Source organism: Chelonia mydas, chromosome 2 (assembly GCF_015237465.2).
Source record: "Chelonia mydas isolate rCheMyd1 chromosome 2, rCheMyd1.pri.v2, whole genome shotgun sequence".
NCBI lineage: Eukaryota > Metazoa > Chordata > Testudines > Cheloniidae > Chelonia > Chelonia mydas.
This window is the reverse complement of record NC_057850.1, coordinates 198,129,246-198,149,492: the sequence shown is the minus strand read 5'-3', so window position 1 is coordinate 198,149,492 and position 20,247 is coordinate 198,129,246. Positions and strand designations below refer to the sequence as shown.

At 39.1% G+C, this 20,247-nt stretch overlaps 1 protein-coding gene across 5 annotated transcripts in view; it reads right to left on the bottom strand.

The window, feature by feature from the left end:
- ANKRD28 (ankyrin repeat domain 28) overlaps positions 1 to 20,247 on the bottom strand; it is a 231,293-nt gene that overhangs the window by 66,941 nt on the left and 144,105 nt on the right. For all 5 annotated transcript variants that reach the window (XM_043540995.1, XM_043540994.1, XM_043540996.1 and 2 more), the window contains 5 exons: positions 13,989 to 14,131; positions 11,167 to 11,379; positions 5,603 to 5,681; positions 3,728 to 3,842; positions 3,178 to 3,260 (listed from right to left, as the gene is read on the bottom strand). In XM_043540995.1, coding sequence (XP_043396930.1) covers positions 3,178 to 3,260; positions 3,728 to 3,842; positions 5,603 to 5,681; positions 11,167 to 11,379; positions 13,989 to 14,131 — 633 coding nt within the window. The remainder of the gene's footprint in view (positions 1 to 3,177; positions 3,261 to 3,727; positions 3,843 to 5,602; positions 5,682 to 11,166; positions 11,380 to 13,988; positions 14,132 to 20,247) is intronic.

Here is a 20,247-nt window from a genome sequence, read left to right as displayed (position 1 = left end):
TGCGTGCAGGTCACTTCTTGGCACAGAATGCCTACAAGAGCCACACGACTTAAATCCCGGGGCGTGGGGCATGCCCCGGCCCGGGCTCACTGACTGACTAAACAGCTATCTAACTACAGGTACTAATGCTGAACGAATGAACAGTTCTGGGGACGAGCTACAGCAAAGCTGGAGCAGAGCAGTTCTGACGCACCTTCACTGGTGGCAAGAAGGAACTGAGGGTGGGGGGGAGCACACAGCTTCCCTTATACCATGCCAGGCAGGCACCACTCCAGGGGTCATGGAGGGCGCTCCCCCCTACGGGTACTGCTAGGGGAAAAACTTCCGGCACCTGTGCACATGGCTCGCATGCACATCTATTGTGGAATACACATGAGCAACCACTCAAAGAAGAAGAAATGCTTTTGTGCACACCACAAAATTAACTTGTAAACTCATTACCCCAAATATCACAGAGGCCAAGAGTTTAATAGGGTTCAAAAAAGGATTAGAAATTCAAATGGATAATGAGAAAATTAAGTTGCATTAGAGTACCTCCTACCCCAAGAAAAACTCATGCTTCAGGGCTTAAGCTAACCACTGAAGTAGGGTTAGAAAGAAACTTCCCAATGAGAAAACTAGTCCACAACTGTCCATTGAAGAGTTTCTTGTACTTTCCTCCTAAACATCTGGCACTGACTTCTGTCAAACACAATACTGGACTAGATGGACTACTGGTCTGATCCAGTATGGCAATTCCCATGTTCCCAAGTGACCTATCAAGACTTCTTTCAGTAAAATGCCACTGTTTTAGGCACAATGTATTACAGGCATGCAGGATGGAATATCAGTAAAGGACTAGGAGAATTACAGTTGTCTGAGTGACTTTACCAGTGCAAGTCCATACTTAATCATTATTTAAAATTAAAGTTATAATTCAATACAATTTCCAAGCTACATTTATAGTTGTAGTTTTCTCAAATATTCTCTTAAGAGTTTCCCTTTCAAATAACTGATAGATGTTCACAACGATAACTCCAATTTCAGTTTTTTTGCTGGGATTCAATTTTTTTTGTTTTTTCCTTAATTTAAGAATTTCTCAGTGACCGGAATTAGTGAACTACACAGAGATTAATTCCAGTTCTCCCCACATTTTCCCCCACTATGCTTCCCCTCTTTCTTCATCCCAAACTGGATGGACCCTACATACGTGTCCCATCTCCATTTCCCTCTCGCATGGAGAGGGCACATAAAGCTAGTTAGAGATCTGGTTTGAGAAGCGGTCCCTAGATTACTAATATGGGCTGTCTCTACTGCCCCTATTTGGCACTCTCCCTCTCATTAACCCCCTAGGAGGCCTCACCCAAAGTACAAAGTATTTCTCAGTTCTGCTCACTGAACAATCCATCTCATCACACTAATACCTTGCCTGACACCACTGTCTCCATAATGGTCATCCATATAGGGACAAGCAGACTTTGCAAGCTTTGCATCACTGTGATGGATGAATTCAGATTCCAGAGGGGTTCTTAATATATGAATCAACTAATTTCACCCTCCTCCCTGCAAAAAAAATACACTAGTCAAAGATACCAATCTTCAATAACATCAACTTATTAAACAGGAGTTTCTAGGCTCCTGGTGTCCAATCTTTTCAGACTGAGTGCTGCACATATAATTTTTAAATGGTCAAGCAACCATGACTGATGCTTTAGATCAGTGGTTCTTAACCTTTACTGCAGCCCTTTGGTTTTCAAAATATGTTCTCGCACCCCTTATTAAAAATCATTGAAGTAGGTCAGTTCTTTAAACCTAGATATATTTTTGTTTGTATATTACAGTAATCGTTAAAGTATAATGTTAATAAATACATCGGTTTGATGAAACAAAGTAGTTGTACTTACGTTCCTGTTCTTAATTTGTGTTTTCGATTATTTACCTTCTAAAAAAACCTGGCATGTCTCGCACCCCCGGAAAGGGCATCTCATACCCCCTGGGGGTGCATGCACCACACGTTAAGAACCACTGCTTTAGATGATGTGTGCTGGTCCACATCCCTTTGTGCAACTAACACACAGAATGGAAATCATCTGCAAGTCCTCTGATGGAGATTACCTTGACATGGGGAAGTCTCCTGTAGGTATACATCTAGTACAACTTTGCACTGTGACAGAAAGGGGAAGTGGCTGGAGCATGCTAAGCTTTGCCTATCCTACAGCTGCCACATGGTACCTAATGGACAGTTGTCAGCTGGTGCAAATTACAGCAAGATGCTGGAGAAGAGAATCAACACGCCTACATTTTGGTTCCTCAGCTTCTCTTCCTTTTCCCCTTCTCCTAGGCTTCCACACTTCCCTGTGGTGTGGAAGGGGGGAGTCCTTTTGATAATCACTCTCCTAGGCTCAAGACAGTCAAGCTTCCCTTTTGAACCCCCTGGAGTTTCCATATCTCATCAGGGAAGCAGACTATGGAGCTGCCAAAATTAGTACATCTTCCCTTCCTTGCCATACAGTAGGTATTCAGCTGAAAGGGGACTGACACCTTTCAGCATAATCCCAGCTCACAGCAGAGCTGATCCAGGGGTTACAGGGGAAGCAATACCCTATACAGTTTCTTCATAGTGAGGGGGTTGATTAAACGCTTCAGTTTGAAAGTTGCAGAGTGCTGCTCAGGGAACATGTTTTTAATTCATAATCAAATACAAACATTGTTCTTAATGCAGTTGCCCTCAAGGCATACAGATTAAAACATGGAGAGTCAGGTTGAACAGCACTGTTCTAGGCAAAGTTGTACTGGAATCATGACAATTTGGCGTTCGAGGAGCAAGTCAAGAAGATGTTAAAGTGAAATCACCACATGTTTTGAACCACTATAGTTCCTAAACTACTTGTCTAGTTTGTCTCAATCCCTCCAGAAAATATGTGCATAAGATCACACTTGAAATTTCAGGCATATTGCTTCAGTTCTGGCTAAGTTTTACAAGTTTTGAAATTTAGGTTTACCACAGAAAGCTTGCTCCATCTTTAACTATGCAAAGTAGCTCAGACTAGCTAGCACAATCCTCAGCTATAAATAAGCTAACTGATTATTTCTATGTACTACTGAAAAAAGGCTTAAATATTGTGAAATATAACTGAAAATACTAAAAGGTTAATGTATATGTAGTAACCACAACACATTTTTAAAAGAGTATCCTACCTGATGAAAGGAGCTTTCTGCAACAATCTGAAAATCCACTTAATGCTGCCAAATGGAGAGGAAACATCCCATGTACACCCCTCCTAAGATACAGCATAATCAGACATCATAGTCTCATTACAATAAAAGAATCAAGATTGCATGCCAAATTGCACATGTATAGGGTTTCCCCAACAAAATCTAATTAGAATGATTAGATCTAAGGAAATCTCTTAATAGGTTAAGAAGCTTACTTTCAATCTAAAAATAATGCATTCATTCATGACAGACAGTTAAAATGCATGAGGTTTTGGCTTGCATATTTCAACTATTATACTGAAGTACAAGTTGGCAACACAGTCTACTATTTCTTTTCTGATTGTTTAAACTACAGTGAGATGTGACACTATAACAAGATACAGTATCTGCAAAGAATATGACTGAATGCATTTCTAATCTCATGTTGAACATTTAAAGAGCTAAGAAAGAAATGTGAAACAATACATTACTCTGGCTTTCTAATTAATGCATTTCTGAACTATTTTAGCCTATATCCAAGTCAGTAACTTACTTTGCAGTGTCAGCACCACTTGTAATTAGAGTGTTGATTAGTAGCTCATGACCATATCTAGCTGCGATGTGCAAAGGTGTATTTCCATTCTTATCCTCACAGTCTATTTCAGCTCCTACAATATAAAAGTTAGTGTGAATGCACAAAATGGTACATGTACATATGTTTGTTAGCAAAATGGTGTTAAAGATTAATAAGTTTAAAGTACAAGTAACGTGATAGAATGATTTTTTCGGTTTAAAAATTTTAAATGTTTCAGTGGTATTGAGTACTAATGGTACTCCTAAGGAATTCTACGCCAAAAAATTAAAAATTTTGTGCATAATATTTTAAAATTCTGCAAATTTTTATTTGTCAAAATAACACGATATAATCATGCCAGTTTCAATTTTGGTAAAATATTTCAAAATACCTGCCAGAAAGTATGTCTGTAACAATACAGACAACCAAAAAGATTCAGAAAATTTTTTTTTGACAAACAGATTCCTTACTAGGCACATTAATACAAAACTTGAGGTATTTTTATTGGCAGTTATCTTGTTTCCGTTAAATTAAATACAACAGAACCTAGTTTAACCAAGCCTCCATTATCTTGCTCTCCTTATTAACCAAACCACCAGCCGCTAGGGGCTGACACCTAGAGCACCCATCACTAGGGCTGCCACCCTTCTAGCTGTTGGTGACCGGACCCCCAAGCCCTGCCCCCGTCGCTCACACCTCTTCTCCCCAAAGCCCCGTCCCCATTGCTCATGGGATCGTCTCAAGGAGCCTGCCTGCAGGTAAGAGGCAGCCCCAACAGAGCAGGGGCTGGCATGGGTTAATAATCTGGAGTCTCCACCCAGCCTACGATAACCAGACTTTTGGTTAGGGTTTCTAATTGCTAGTAACTGGAGTCTTGAAGCCCCACCTCCCCAAGGCCCTGCCCCTGCTACACGTCTTCCCTTGAGGCCCTGCCCCCAGCACTTGCTCAGCACCCCCCCCCCCCCCGCAATAACCGGACTTTTGGTTTGGGTGCCCTAGGGTTGCCAGGTACCCTTTTACACTGGACTTTCTGGTCGAAAACCAGGCACCTGGCAACCCTAAATGGCACTCTGACAGAGAAGCCAAAAACTGATCTGTCTGGGTAAAACCTGGATGGGTGGCAACCCTGCCCACTCCCCAGTTTATGTGGATTTTTGGTCATCCGATCTGGCTCTGGTCCCTATTAGAAAGGATACTTGGGGTTCCGTTGTAATACATTTGAAACACACAAAACTGGAAAAAGGAAGCATTTTGGTGGAAATCACAAATTCTCCGTGAAAAAATAAAATTCTGCAGGGAACATTAATTCTGCGCAAATTCTGCATTCTGCAGTGGTGCAGAATTCCATCAGGAGTATAATGGACAGCGAAGTAAATGCAGGTCTCGTCATGCATCTGTAGAGCAGAGGTTCTCAAACTGGGGGTCGTGACCCTTCAAGGGATCACGAGGATTTTATGTGGGGGGTTGCAAGCTGTCAGCCTCCACCCCCAAGCCCTGCTATGCCTCCAGCATTTATAATAGTGTTAAATATTTAAAAAGTGTTTTTAATTTATAAGGAGGGGGGGTCGCATATGGAGGCTTACTGTATGAAAGGGGTCACCAGTACAACAGTTTGAGAACCACTACTGTAGAGGGCAAACTGTTTCTGTAACTCAATGCTGTAGAAAAGGGACAATGATACAAATACCCTTGCTTTTCCATCCTTAAAGTGAAGCTATAGATGGGTAGGGCCTATATGCATCTTATAAGGGTATAAAAACCTCACTAACTGAAATACTGGCCATAGCAAAATAAGAATGTGAAAATGTCATTAACATTTCAATATATGTACATAAATACTTTTTTTCTTTTTACCATTCTGGATGATGGTTTGTGATCTTGAAAATCTACCATGGATTGCTGTCATATGCAATGGCGTTTTCCCATCTTTACTCTGGAAATAAAACAAAAATAAAAAACTATCAACCCATAGCCAGCTACATTTATCTATCAAAATTAGCAAGGAGAAGTGATCCTTTCCCACCAACACCATCAATTCCCTCTCCACACTACTATAAAACAATTGCTAGTAGTAACAAACCCAGGAGACATTACAGGCTATTCAACACTGCTGTTATCTTGTTAATCCCTTCTCTAGCTCTATTGACAACTCAATGATGCACACTCACTCAGAATTATGCCTTTAGGACAATCAAGAGAATAGTGGCAGCAGACAGTCTTAGCACCAAGAACTAACATTTACTTCCTCCTTAAATCTAAAGCCAAAAAAATAAAGCTTCTTTTAAAGAAGTGACTTGTATTCAGTCTGAATACGAGAACCTTATTATATAGAACATTACAAAGTGTTAGAAGACTGACATTAAAATATTAATCTGTTTCTTTGATGTTACTTTAAAATGAAACTCATAAGTAATTCATCACAAACCACAAATAATCCTTAAGGCGAATTATTCAACCACAGGTTTCAGAGTAGCAGCCGGGTTAGTCTGTATTTGCAAAAAGGAGTACTTGTGGCACCTTAGGGACGAACGAATTTATTTGAGCATAAACTTTCGTGAGCTACAACATCGAATGCATCCGATGAAGTGAGCTGTAAGGTGCCACAAGTACTCCTTTTCTTTTTATTCAACCACAGAGGGTACTGCACATTTGACACACACATGAAAAGCACACTCACCCACTTAACCACTCACCCAAAAAAGGTACCCTGAAATTAGGTCAACTTTAACACGGAGGGGATTCTAGTTTTTAAAAGCACTATCTAAATGCATTCATAAACTGTCTCTCCTATGAAATTTAGTCCATAGTTAGTGCATTACAGGTTAATGAAAAACCTAAATGCACACAAAAAAAAGTTAAACACACACACAAAATACTAGGCAATGTGACACTAATTTGCAACCATCATATTACCATATAAAATTATACCATTTTCTATTCCCGTAGGTGCACATACACAACGTATTCATTCTACTGTATGCAGTTAATTAACACAAAATTCCCTATTGCAAGGGGACAAAGTTGAACTTGCTGAGGGAACCTCCCCACTAAATATTTTGATGGTGTGCAATTAAATTCAGAACCAGAACATGTAGGTAAGATTTTAGGAATATTATACTCCCTCCAAGAGTTTTGGGTTTTTTGTTTTTTTTTAATATATAAAGTATTCTAAAATAAATAAGTTGGCAAGAAGTATACACAGAACTACAAGAACAAATTCCCTAGACAATGAACAGCAGCTTCACTCCACTGCACCAAAAATATGAGCCTTTCAAATATTTCCTTTATTCCTTGGAAGTCTTCCATCTAAGTACCGATCAAGCCTGCCCTCGCTAAGCTTATGACATCTGACATGATCATAGCCCACGGTAAAATAGCTGTAGGCTAATTGTTATTTGGTTGCATTCACTGAAGCTCAATGAAGTGAGATAATAGAAGATTAAAATACAAGTCTCTTGTATAACGTACTATCAGGCAATATATGTCTATAAAATACTTATTTTTTTTCCAAAACACAAAAATATCTAGGAGAAGCCATTGTTATTACACAGCAACAACAAGCCTGGAACACTAGGTATTCTCAAGTGGTCAACCATCCACGCTTAAACTTGGCTTCACTTAAAATTAGATATATCCAGTCTACTCAGACCACTGAGACCATTTCTTTTCAAGAATCCAGCTGATACTAGTTCAAATACAATTTATAGTTTCCCATATACATCCCATAATATACTTCTACACATGCAAAATCGTTATTTGACTTTGCTATACTCTTTTTAGACTGAATGTTGCAGGAAAGGAATAGTGTTGAGCCGTAGTCGCTAGGATTTAAAGATCTAAATTACTGTATGGATAGTGACAATTCTGTACCTGCCAAAACAACCAATATTTCCCCCCTCCTATGGAAAATGGATGAAGGGGGAAACATATCAAAAGTCCAGACTTTCTGCTAGCTCACTAATCTGTTGTATGCTTTCCTCCCAGAGGTGAAGCCAACAAGAATGGAGTGAACATTTCAAAGTCTCCAGAACACTCAGTGATCAAGGTTCACAGCATATGCACACATGCATCTTCCACCTATCCCAGATGCCCACCTATGCCCCCTCTACATCTCTAAAAATCACGTAGATGACAGTGGAAAGAATTACAGTAGAATCTAAACTTACAAAGTAATATATTTGTGATTATAAACAGAATATTGTATTTTTATGACAGTTGCCAAAAACTGTACAAATATTTTGAACTTTAGCATTAAAAGCGAAAAATCAAGATTATATTTAAAAATAAAAAATTGAGCACAACTGAAATCCTCTATACATATTGCTGAAAAGTTTTACAATAAACTCTACTGAATAAGAGTAGTCTAAAGAAACAAAAACCACAACAATATAAAATCCTGCTATTTTAACTAAAGGAATAATCCTTCGCGAAAACAAGGAATATAAAGTGGGTATTTGTCCCTAAAACAGGGAACAACCATCCTACTCAATATCTGAAAACCAGAATTGACTGAGCAGAACTGGAATACTCTATTACTGAAAAGTTAACACTACTACAACCACCTCTGCAAAGTAAAGCTACTACAAAGTCAATCTCCCTCCTTCCCTGCAAAAGCGTATCTAAAAAAAAAGAATTCCCATTTTAATTAAATAACCATCGGCAAAGCAGAAGAGAAATACCAATCTTAGTTACATCAATATAAACGCATAGTATTTCCATTAATTTTAATGCAATTACACTGCATTTATACCAGTGTAAAAGAGATTAGGCCCTTAAACTTCTCTTGTAAGCTCATATATACCCTTCCCTGCAAATGGATCGAGCAAAGCAACAAAGTTCTGGGATGCAGCCAAGGATCTGGATCTCCTTGGTGTGAGGGGCACGCTCTCTTTTCCCGTCATCGTACCAGTGCTGAGGTCCTTCCCCAGCACAGAAGAGTCTTGTGTTTTTGGAGTGCTGGAGATGGCGGTACCAACTGTTCATTGCTTGGAACTGCTGGATCCCATTGTTAATGGATCATCTTCTTGTACCTGTGGGACTTAGAATGCATTCCACTGTCTTGGGCCGAACTGCTGGAGGGAATGTTGATTTCCTTGGATTTTCAGGAAGATTTAGTCCCATGCTTATGGGATTGCATCCTAATCTCCCAAATAAGCCATGCTATCGGGTCAGCGGGGGTGGTTCTGCTGGCACTGGAGTCGGACATAGTCGTGGGAGGCACACGCCTCGCTGAATTAGCTGTGATGTGAGCTTCTCCCAGGCAGCAGAGGCAGTGTTGGAGGTCACCGCTGATCAAGAAAGATCGCATACAGGAGGCGCAGAGTTTGTAGCCTGGAGTTCTGGGCATAATCCAGTATCTGCACGGGGTATGGGGCAGTGGAGAAGTCCCTAAAGTCTACTCTAAACTAACATTAAAACTATTAATTACTAAAACCGGGAAAGAAATAAAACTAGTAAAACTACAGTTAAAACTGCTAAAACTATTTACAACTATGCTTTTTACAATTGCATCAGAAGAGGACGATGAAGGTTCCGACCTGGACCTTGCAGTGGTGAGAAGGAACTGGAGACACAGTCGGTCCTTCCCGCCCTTTATTGCCTTGGACAGAAGCACAAGGCAAGCCGAGGCACATGCACAGACTAACAGACACTACTTTCAAACTCTCCAACTCTGGGTGCATGGTGCACATGAGTAAACCCCCAGTGGAATACAATAGGTACCATCACTCAAAGATGAACCCTATGTTTAGGAGGGTGGAGAGAAAGAGATATTGGGCATAAGAATAGTAGTTTAAATATTGGTTTTCAACCTGGGAATGATCTGACTCTTCCTATAGCACCCATTTGGCTGAAATATAAATATCAGCTGGCTTTGAGATTGAGTGTGCCAGGTTATTCTTGGAGTTGATAGCTGACCAGGATCTGCTAGCTTCCCAAATTATTTTAATATAATTTGCTCATACATTTATTTTTATGGCTTTTGTTAACCTAATTTATTTAAAATAAATCTGGAAACTTGTGTGGATCAGATGTCCTCCAGCCAGACATCAGAGCCTGTAGCTAACCGAGAAGACCTCTGGTGTATCTATCAATAAGCCACTTCTTGCTGCTCCATAGAACCTGCTCCCCTTAGTCCTCATGCTAGACATTTTGGTAGCAAGGAATGGGACCAATTAGCGCTTTCGGCATCTGGAAAGGCATGGGAGGCAGCACAGGATTTTGGAGGTAGTTGCTGTTTTTGGCGGGATGTATCTCTCTAGTTCCTCCCATTTGTGGGCAGGAGCAGAGATAACCAGACTTTGCGGGGGGAGGTGGGGGGGGGGGGGTGTTTATGACATTTGAACTCTAAGTTCCATTAAAAAAAAAACCAATTTCCCCTTGTCTCTACCTTAATAGCCATCCACACACCAACAACAATGGACAGGCACATTACCTGAATGTTTATGAGGACAACTGTCATCATCAGACTTGAGTGCACCTCATACTAAAATAGGGCAGTTCCCACCTCTCTCTGACAGCTGTTTCAGGGCTCTTAGTTTGGAAACTTAGGAAGACCTCACAGCATTTTTCTATATTCAAACTTATTTTTGCAACCATAAGGGTTACAAATTTAAATTTTATAAGTTAAAGGAAATATTTTCAACAGAGGTGGATTCTATGGCAAGTCCTACAGCCATGGAATTATGGCCATGAGTACATTTTTTCTCTCAGTCCATTTGGGGCCACTAATATCCTGACCATGTCAGCCAGCAATCTGAGTCCTTCGACTGGCTAGGTCTGCACTGCATCAAGTAAAAGTTTTGGTTCCTTACCTTTAAGGCCCTTCACAACTCAACCCCTCCCTATTTATTGACTCTAGAATCTTCTGTTGCCCTTCACCGCTCTACTAAAGATGCCAGCCTCGTTTGCCTGTGTATATTTCTCCCACAAACGGTTGTGTGATTTCTTCCACACTGGTTCTTATTTATGGAGCACTCTCAGAAATATTCTGTAAAACTACTAACCTCTTTAAAAATTTCTTCTCAAAACCGGCTTTTACTGTTATGCATATGGGACACTTCTAACAGATAATGGCCAATATGGACTTCTGACATTTATCTTATTTAGTGGGCCCATCTAAATGCATGTTCTTTCATTGTCTCCCTCATCTTTTCCCCCTTATTCCTTCAGACTGTATACCCATTATTTGCATTTCATCTTAAATTAGATTGTAAGGTCTTTGGGGGCAAGGACTGTCATTTACTCGTTGTCTGTAGAACCCCTAGCACAACAAGGTTCCACAATCCTGATGGGTATATAGGTGCTATTGTAATAAAAATATATTAACCTTGTAATTTAAATTATAATATCTGATATAAAGACATAGATGTATCGTATGTCACAACTTATTGAATCCACCTTTAGATTAATTTCCTTACCTTCATATTTACATCTGCTCCATTACAGACCAAAAGTTCTAAACACAATGCTCCATGTGTTGATGCAGCAGCAAAGTGCAAAGGTGTAAAACCTCTCTCATTCATCTGATTTACATTAGCACCACAGTCTATAAGTTCATTTACTACAACATCTTGTCCATTGTAGCAAGCTACATGAAGCGGAGTATTTCCGTAGGCATTTGGTTCATTCATCTAATGGGGAAAAAAACAAGACAATTAGTAAGATCCTGTGAAATTCTACCACACTTCTTTTATGCCATCATGCAACAGTATTTAACTAGGTACAAAAGAACATCTTTTGTTGTTATGCAGGATGTCTTCATTGCATTCTGGAATATCACAAAACAGTACATTAAATGTGTTCTGGACTGGATTTCCTTGACCAAAAAACTTTAGAATGGAATACTTTTCAGCCTCTCTGAGAGGAGATAATTGAAGTGTTTGGTAGTGGTTGTGGGAAAGGAAGGTATTCTGCCACTTGTAAATAGAATTCTCTAAGTTTATTATCACAACAAGTCCACATTGTTGGGATCATGTACCTTGATTGTATGAGCCCCCAAAGCTCCTATAATGCAGAGACACCGGTGGCACATACATACTCTTCCCTTGATCTAATCATCAAGATTGTACAATATAGAAGGTCGCACACTTTCTTGCTTTTGTAGGCACATCCCACTGCACGCAAGAGAGGCTCCTCGCATTCCTTAGCCCTTCCTCATGCTGCCTGTGTGCCACACTCCCATCACCTTCTATTTCAGAGCTCTCTGCAACCTATCTTTCATGCGAGAGGCGGTGTGCCCTCAGCGTTTCTTCCCCCAATACTAGGGTCTCTCAATTCCAACCCCAAGCAAGGACCCCTGTGCTCTCCTTGCCCCATTCACTCTTCTGCCACATGCCAGGGTCTCTGTGTGCATCTCTATCCATCCCTTTCTCCCATACCAATGTCCCTCATTCTCTCCACTGCCAGGGTCATCCATTCTCCCCCAACCCCGGCAAGGGTTCTGTGTGCCACCAACTCATCCCCCATGCCAGGGCTCCGTGAATACCCCTAGTCCATACATTATGCTGGAACATGTTAATGGCTACCATCAATCAGCTCTTTAATCTACAGACAATTACAGAAGTGGCTGAACTGCTGGGTGTGCTAGGTGAATGCAAATGGCTCCACGTGCCCCCATTTCCCTCTTTTGTTTTTTCCAATTTTCACCAAAATCAATAGGGTTTGTTCATTGATGCCTAAAATATTCCCTGAAATTTTGGAATTGAGCGGATGCAGTGCTCAAAAGTTATCACATTACTGACAGACAAGTGCCAATGACTCCACCTCCCTCAATTCCCTTACTGCCAGTTCCAAATACATAGTAATAATCTAGAAAAACAAAGCAGAAAAGTAGGTGAGTGTTGGTCTGCAGGGGCAATGTGCTCTGACAACTCCAGTTACAAGTGAAAAATGTTCTATCGTTTGCAAATTATTTTTGCAGATTCCTTTTAATGGACAAGAACCTCACAGAGGAGGGTTGAGTATTTAAACAGCAGAGCTGCTCTCCCAAAATGAACATTAGGAACTTAAAACTAAAATTTTATTCCTGATGGAATTCTGCACCATTGCACAATGCAGAATTTGCACAGAATTAATGTTCTGTGCAGAATTTTATTTTTTCATGCAGAATTTGAGATAGCCGGAGCCCAGCTGCCCGGGGCCAACAGCGGTAATTAATAGTATAAATTATATATATTAATAGTAAAAAAAAATAGTATTTTTGAAATACATTACTAAAATAGCAAACTGATGTGATATTGTTATTTTGACCAATAAAATATGCAGAATTTAAAATATTGTACGCAGAATTTTTAATTTTGGGGTGCAGAATCCCCCCAGGAGTAATTAAATGTAGAGACTTAGGTGCCTAGATCTAGTCATCTAAATAAATGGTCTGTTGTTCCATGGAACTGAATGCCTGCGGGGCCAACTGAATTTAGTAGGAATTTTGGGTGCCAAATACTTATGAAAATCAGGCCACATATTAAGGTGCCTAACTATGGATTTAGGTGCCCAATTTTAGGCACCAAGTTTGGAAATATTTGTTTTAGCTCCTAAGATATGAGAAGTTAATACTGCATGAATGTGCAAATTGAGCTCCATATTACATTATACAAAGAAACATCCTAGTTTTCAAACTACAACTTCAGAAGCAATGGTCACTCTGTGCAAGATTGCAAGATGATTCAAAAGGTAGAACTCCAATAGGCCTACAATTCTCTTTAATAAATTTATTTTTTATCATCTCAAAAATACTGACAATATTTTTGTTAATATATTTTTAAAACTAGGTACTTATATGACCATCACCACTGTGGTATAAGAGTACCTCACAATCATTAATGATTTACCCTCAAAACTCCTGTGAGATAGGGAAGTTTTATCCCCGCTTTACAGATGGGGAACTGAAACAAGAGATTAAGTGACTTCCTCAATGTCACAGAAAAAGTGTACGTCAGAGCTTGCAACAGAACTCCAATCTCCTGAGTCCCAGTCCAGTGCCTTAAACATAGGATCACTCCTTCCCTCCTGGAAGATAATGAAACCATTTAAGGACAAGTTTACCTTTAAGTGAAAATCTATAGAAGAAACTTAAGCCTAGGGAGTGAAGTTCTGTAACCAATAAATAAATGAGTGAAGTACTCTACCACCATTATTCTTGGGCATGAAGAAAGGAGCATTCTCTGCACCACTATATTCCTGATCAGTAATAGTTTAGATTTTTCCTATGTCATTTGCCTTTGGCTACATGTTTACTTACATCAACTCCAAGATCTAGAAGATATTTGACTACACTGATCATTCCACTAGATGCTGCAGCATGTAGGGGTGTATATGATTTCTTGTCTTTGCATGTCACTTCAGCTCCATGGGTCACAAGTAATTTCACAACTTCAATGTGACCTGGGCAAATAAAAGAAAAATAAATATTAAGAAATAACTTGATTTATCAATTGTGCTCTGACTCTGAGAGAAATAATATCAATTTATTATTAGCTGCACTTGATCAACTTTTAAAGGTGAAAAATGCACTATAGACTCTCCTCATTTAAAAGAAGCAGAGAACCATATTCTTTCCCCATCTCATTTCCTTATGATTTATAAAGGCAGTCTGAAATATTTTGTCCATGTATTTCCTCCTACTCCAAACAATCTCTCTAGCCTTGACTTTGTTTTATATAAAAAATATCAGATCCTGTCTTCTGTTGTTGCTGAAGGATTTTTTGGAGGACTTAAAACCTTACGTCAGCCCATTAGCTCTCAAATCCAACTGAGAGGGGAAGGGATTTTTAGTAAGCTATTTAAAACTGTTTGCTTATCTGATTTAATACCTATCTAACTCAAACTTCTGTCAAAGATTTGAAAGAAAAGCTCAAAACCTTGCTCTTTCAAACTGAGGACTGAGAAAACTTCCATTTAATTTCTTAAGGCCTCCTGCACGAATCGTGAAAAGACTTCATATTTCTGAAGTTTCTAAAGTAGAAACAAGCAGAAAGATAAGTCTCTTTTTTAAGAAAACATTTCTAGACTTTGTAATATAAAAAAATTAATTTTTCCTTTACAGATATGTTATTTTTTGAAAACTTTACCCAAAGGAATTTAGAAACGCAAGATCCATTTTCAAAAGTAAATTAAGAATTCATAAGCCTAAGTCTCACTGAAAATCAAAGGGACATACGCTCCTAATTCCCTAAGTCATTTTTTTAAAAAAAGGCTTGTCTATGGTTAAACAGCTGCACCAATGCATCTGCGCCGCTGTAGCGCTTCACTGAAGACACTACCTATGCTGATGGAAAGGCTTCTTCCATTGGCACAGGACGGCAATCCACCTCCCCGAGAGGCGGTAGCTATGTTGATGAGAGACGCCCTCCTGTTGACATTGCGCTGTCTACACTGGGAGTTAGGTTGTTATAACTGCATTTATGTCGGTGTAACTTATGTTGCTTAGGAGGGTGTTTTATTCATCCCCTTGAGCGACATAAATTATGCCGACATAAGCTATAGTATAGACATAGCTTAAGTGAGAATCAGGTCCACTGTATATGAACATACACACAGAGATTTCTTTAAAAAAATGTAAGGAGTTAATTTTATACCTCCCCCTCTGTTGTCTACAAATCTATTTTAAAAATGGAAATTAGACAAGTGATATGCTCCAGGGATAAAGTATCCTATTACAAGTCTATAAAAGTAGCATGTGCTAAAATTGGTAGATAGAATTTAGCTTAGCTGAACAAGAGAAAGCATTTGTTTTTCCAGCTGGGTGAGCACACACCAGAAAATGTACCTCATTACAACCCTGATAATGCTTGTCCATACATAGCTGTGGCATCTCAAGCACTGAATTTCATTCCCTCAAAACTACTACTGCAGGCAGGATAAATCAGATCTTAAATATTAGTTTTATCTCTAAGAACACTGGATCAATAACAGTCACACACAACAACCTCTTGGCTGAAGTGATTAGCAATAGTTGAAGTCTGATGTCAGCATGGCTTCAAACTATGAGTAATGGTATTAACACTGCTTAATTCACTGGTGTCAGCAACATTCTAGCTACCATAAGTCTCCCCCCTACAGAAGAAAGTCTGTGATCTTGTTCCGTTTTACTCTTTGGCACTAGGAGTATGGATTTCCCAGCATGATGTACATATTTTACACTAGTTCTGGATGGCTCCAATACCGATTTCACTGATGAAAGACTAATTTAAAACAGGCTTCAAGCACAGATTTCTGCAATGTGGATTATTAATATTCTTACTTGTATAAGTGAAGCAATTTCTAGGACAAGAAATCCAGATATTCTTGACTAGATCACTTTTACAACCATCCTGATCTATCAGGTGACCAATTATTTAAGTATTTTTTTTTTCAAATATGCATTTTCTATTTTGTAAACTACAAAAGACTTTACAGACCTCAGCACCAAACATACTTGCAGTGCTTTATAAAGTTATTTAACAACTTTTCCTCAATCCACCCATACAAATTTAGGAGTTTCATTTATTGGGCATATACCTATTCTGACTTCTTTATATTTAAACAGAAACATACGTACCATGAAACCCCCCAATTATTATTATTATTATTAATAGTTTGAGTAAACAATTTGAAAATTGTATTTTCCCTGTTTCCAGCTCCTGTCTCCACTTTCTGTTTCAAGTCAGGATTTGGGAATACTGTCCTGACAAAACACTCTGCAAATAAAAGCAACACTGAAAGAGCAAACAGTACCTTAGCACAGGCTTGGGCTAACAATGCTTCTGCAGTAACAGACAGGGGAAGTTTTACTCCTCTAAGGCCTTATCTAGAGTAGTAAAGGGGGTGGGGGGTAAAATCAATTTTTAACCCCATTTAAAACATTACTTAGCATTTAACATATATGCAGTTTAATATCTTTAAAATCATGTTAGACTTCGATCAGCAAATACAATTTTAGAGATGTTAGCACCTAGCATGGATGCAGTTTAAGTGATGTTTCCAATGGAGTTAACTAACTCAAGGAACCTAACTTAATTAAAAACAAACAAAAAACACCCCAAAATATTAAACACTTTTTCTAGTCTACACAAGGCTTAAGAAACTAGACTGAAGATGGCAGGTTGATACCATAATTCTAGCTTCACTGGGAAGAAGAAAACTGAGATACAAAGAATGGAGTTGTGAATGATACAGGGAGTGATCACTTGCTTCCATAGCCATGACTGGCAGGCAAGGGACTAGAGCCAGTGCAGTCTCCATCTAGGAACAGTGCCAAGAATCAATTCCTTTCCCTGCTGACAGCAGCATGATCACCTAACCTTTCTGCAGAAGCAGTCAAAGGCTCTGTTTTCTCTATGCCAGTGGTTCTTAAACTGTGGGTTGGGACCCCAAAATGGCTCATGACCCCATTTTAATGGGGTTGCCAGGGCTGACTTAGACTTGCTGGGGCCTGAGGCCAAAGCCCGAGGGCTTTCGCCCTCGGCAGCGGGGCTCAGGTTACAGGCCCCCTGCCTAGGGCTGAAGCCCTTGGGCTTTGGCCCCTCAACCCAGGGTGGTGGGGCTCTGACTTTGGTTCCCCCACCTGGGGCGGCGGGTCTTGGGCAGGCTCAGGCTTCAGTTCCCCCTCCTTAGGTTGTGTAGTAATTTTTGTTGTCAGAAGGGGGTCGCGGTGCATAAAGTTTGAGAACCCCTGCTCTATGCAAACTACTGCTAGTGTTTTGGGGTTTTTTTAAATGTGTTCATAACACATTAATCCTTTAAATGAAAGCATTTTTGAATCACAGCTGAAAAATAAGCTAAACTGTACTTCTCAGCAAAAATCAATAAGCACAACTTTGCTCTTCCTCTACAACTTCTCTCAGGGCTCATTACATTACTTGTTTTTGAATAGAAGTAGTTCCTAAGGTTACTACTTCAATATAATCTTTGCTATACCTATATCAGCACAAGCTTGACCTAAGGCAAAAAATGAACACCTCCTCAGACACTATGTTAAATGTCTGTCCTACTGACATACATGATGGACATCTGTCCAAGCAGCAATCTGTCCTGGTACATATGTAGTAAGTACTAATACTGAAAATGGGGCAAATTATCTAGATCTATGCTATTATCCCTACTATCACAACCAATTGATATGAACAAAGACCAAAGAGTTAAAATGTTTGAAGTGTCTATGGCATAATCCATATTATTCATCAATAATCCACTAATCTTCAAGTTAGTCAGGCACCAACACAGTTCTAAACCTCACTCTGTTTTACTCAGTGAAGTTGCCATATCAAAGTTTTATGCTTTGTGCAATAACTAAGGTAAACTTGTTCACCAGTCATACAGCTTCCCATTATTAACTGCAATTCAAAGGTTCTATTGGGACAATGATATTGAAGAATCCTTCTTTATGAAAGCTGTAAAAATGATGCACAAGACAAGCCGGAAAGAGTAGGAACATGTTCTTATATTAAATGTAGTGGCACAAGATGGGATAAAATCAGCTCCATGATCTACGCATCAGTGCACTACAGAGGCACTGACCAACAATGATTTTGCCCTTCACCTCCACTCCCCTTGGCTTTTATTTCTTTCTATTCTCCTGAGACTTTTAATTCCCCCACATTAGAAAGTATTTAGTTCCCCTCCCACCACAAAAAAGTTAAGAATTGTTAAAAATAAAAACACATGAAGGTTGTGTTTAAATAATTTTGAAAAACAGAAATGTTAATGATTAAACAATATAAGTCATTATAAAATATACTGCTTAATATAGTTAATTCTGTATTAAGATATAGAATCATAGGACTGAAAGGGATCTCAAGAGGTCATCTAGTCTAGTCCCCTGCACTCATGGCAGGACTAAGTATTATCTAGACTATTCCTGACAGGTATTTGTCTAACCTGCTCTTAAAAATCTCCAATGATGGAGATTCCACAACCTCCCTAAGCAATTTATTCCAATGTTTAACCACCGTGACAGCTAGGAAGTTTTTCCTAATGTCCAACCTAAACCTCCCCTTGCTGCAATTTAAGCCCATTGCTTCTTGTCCTATCCTCAGAGGTTAACAACAATTCTTCTCCCTCCATCTTTTATATACTTGAAAACTGCTAGCATGTCCCCTCTCAGTCTTCTCTTTTCCAGACTAAACAAACCCAATTTTTCCAACCTTCCCTCATAGGTCATGTTTTCTAGACCTTTAATCATTTTTGTTGCTCTTCTCTGGACTTCCTCCAATTTGTCCACATCTTTCCTGAAATGTGGCACCCAGAACTGGGCACAATACTCCAGCTGAGGCCTAATGTGCACGGAGTAGAGTGAAAGAATTACTTCTCATGTCTTGCTTACAACACTCCTGCTAATACATCCCAGAATGATGTTTGCTTCTTCTTCTTTTTTTTTTTTTTGAGCAACAGTGAGTACTATGTATGTAACACTAACAGTGTTACACTGTTGACTCATATTTAGCTTGTGGTCCACTATGACCCCCAGATCCCTTTCCACAGTACTCCTTCCTAGGCAGTCATTTCCCATTTTGTATGTGTGCAACTGATTGTTCCTTCCTAAATGGAGTACTTTGCATTTGTCTTTATTGAATTTCATCCTATTTACTTAGACCATTTCTCCAGTTTGTCCAGATCATGGTACCAAGACAATGTAATTGTAATATCTCATTGCAAATGATCCAAAATAGCTGAGTAAGATTTTCCTTCCCCCCACAAATCTCTCCCCCAAAACCCTCCACAAATCCTGTCCTGAAGAGATTTCAGTCTATTTTTTTAAAAGGTGCTATATAAATGCACAATCTAAACTGATTTCAAAGCATTTTCCATAGTTTTTAGATTCACTAAAAAAAAGTATGTACAGCATACAATAATCATTTATATCTATGAAGAAGAGCAACTGCCACTAACAGAGCTATAGAACACTACACAAATGTTTAGGAATAACTGGGAGTAGGGAAACATAGTTAGACAAAATGTAAACTACCCAGAATAGAATTTGTTCAGCATATTAATGCAAAACTACTACTCCAGAGTGCTATGCGATCTCTAATGATTACAAATGGATCTTGGTTTTATATCTCCTCTGATTAATTTCTGTGCTTGCAGAGAACATAATATAAATTTTTCTATTTTCATTCTTCTCTCCTGTGTCGGATAAACTATTATTTTTGAAAGTCAAACTGCACCACTGAATAGTCAAGACTATGGAATGGCATCAATTAACTTTTTCCTGCAATTGATAATTAAACTCAGATTGATTAATGCTGACTTAATATGTTTATCACATAATTTACATTTTGAAATGACACCTGCTTCTAGCCAATTTCCTGGAAATAGATATCTGTTACTGTTTCGGAGCTGTGGCCACTACCATAAATTCTTCAGTGAGAACCAATACAGCCCTGCTGAGATAAAAGAAAGGAGAACTGAAAGCAATTACAGCTGGTGTCAAGTCCTAAGTAATTACAACTTTTTGTGATGTCAAGAGAAAGTATTTTGTAAGCACAGATGCCACAGGTAGAAAAGACACTGAAAAAAAG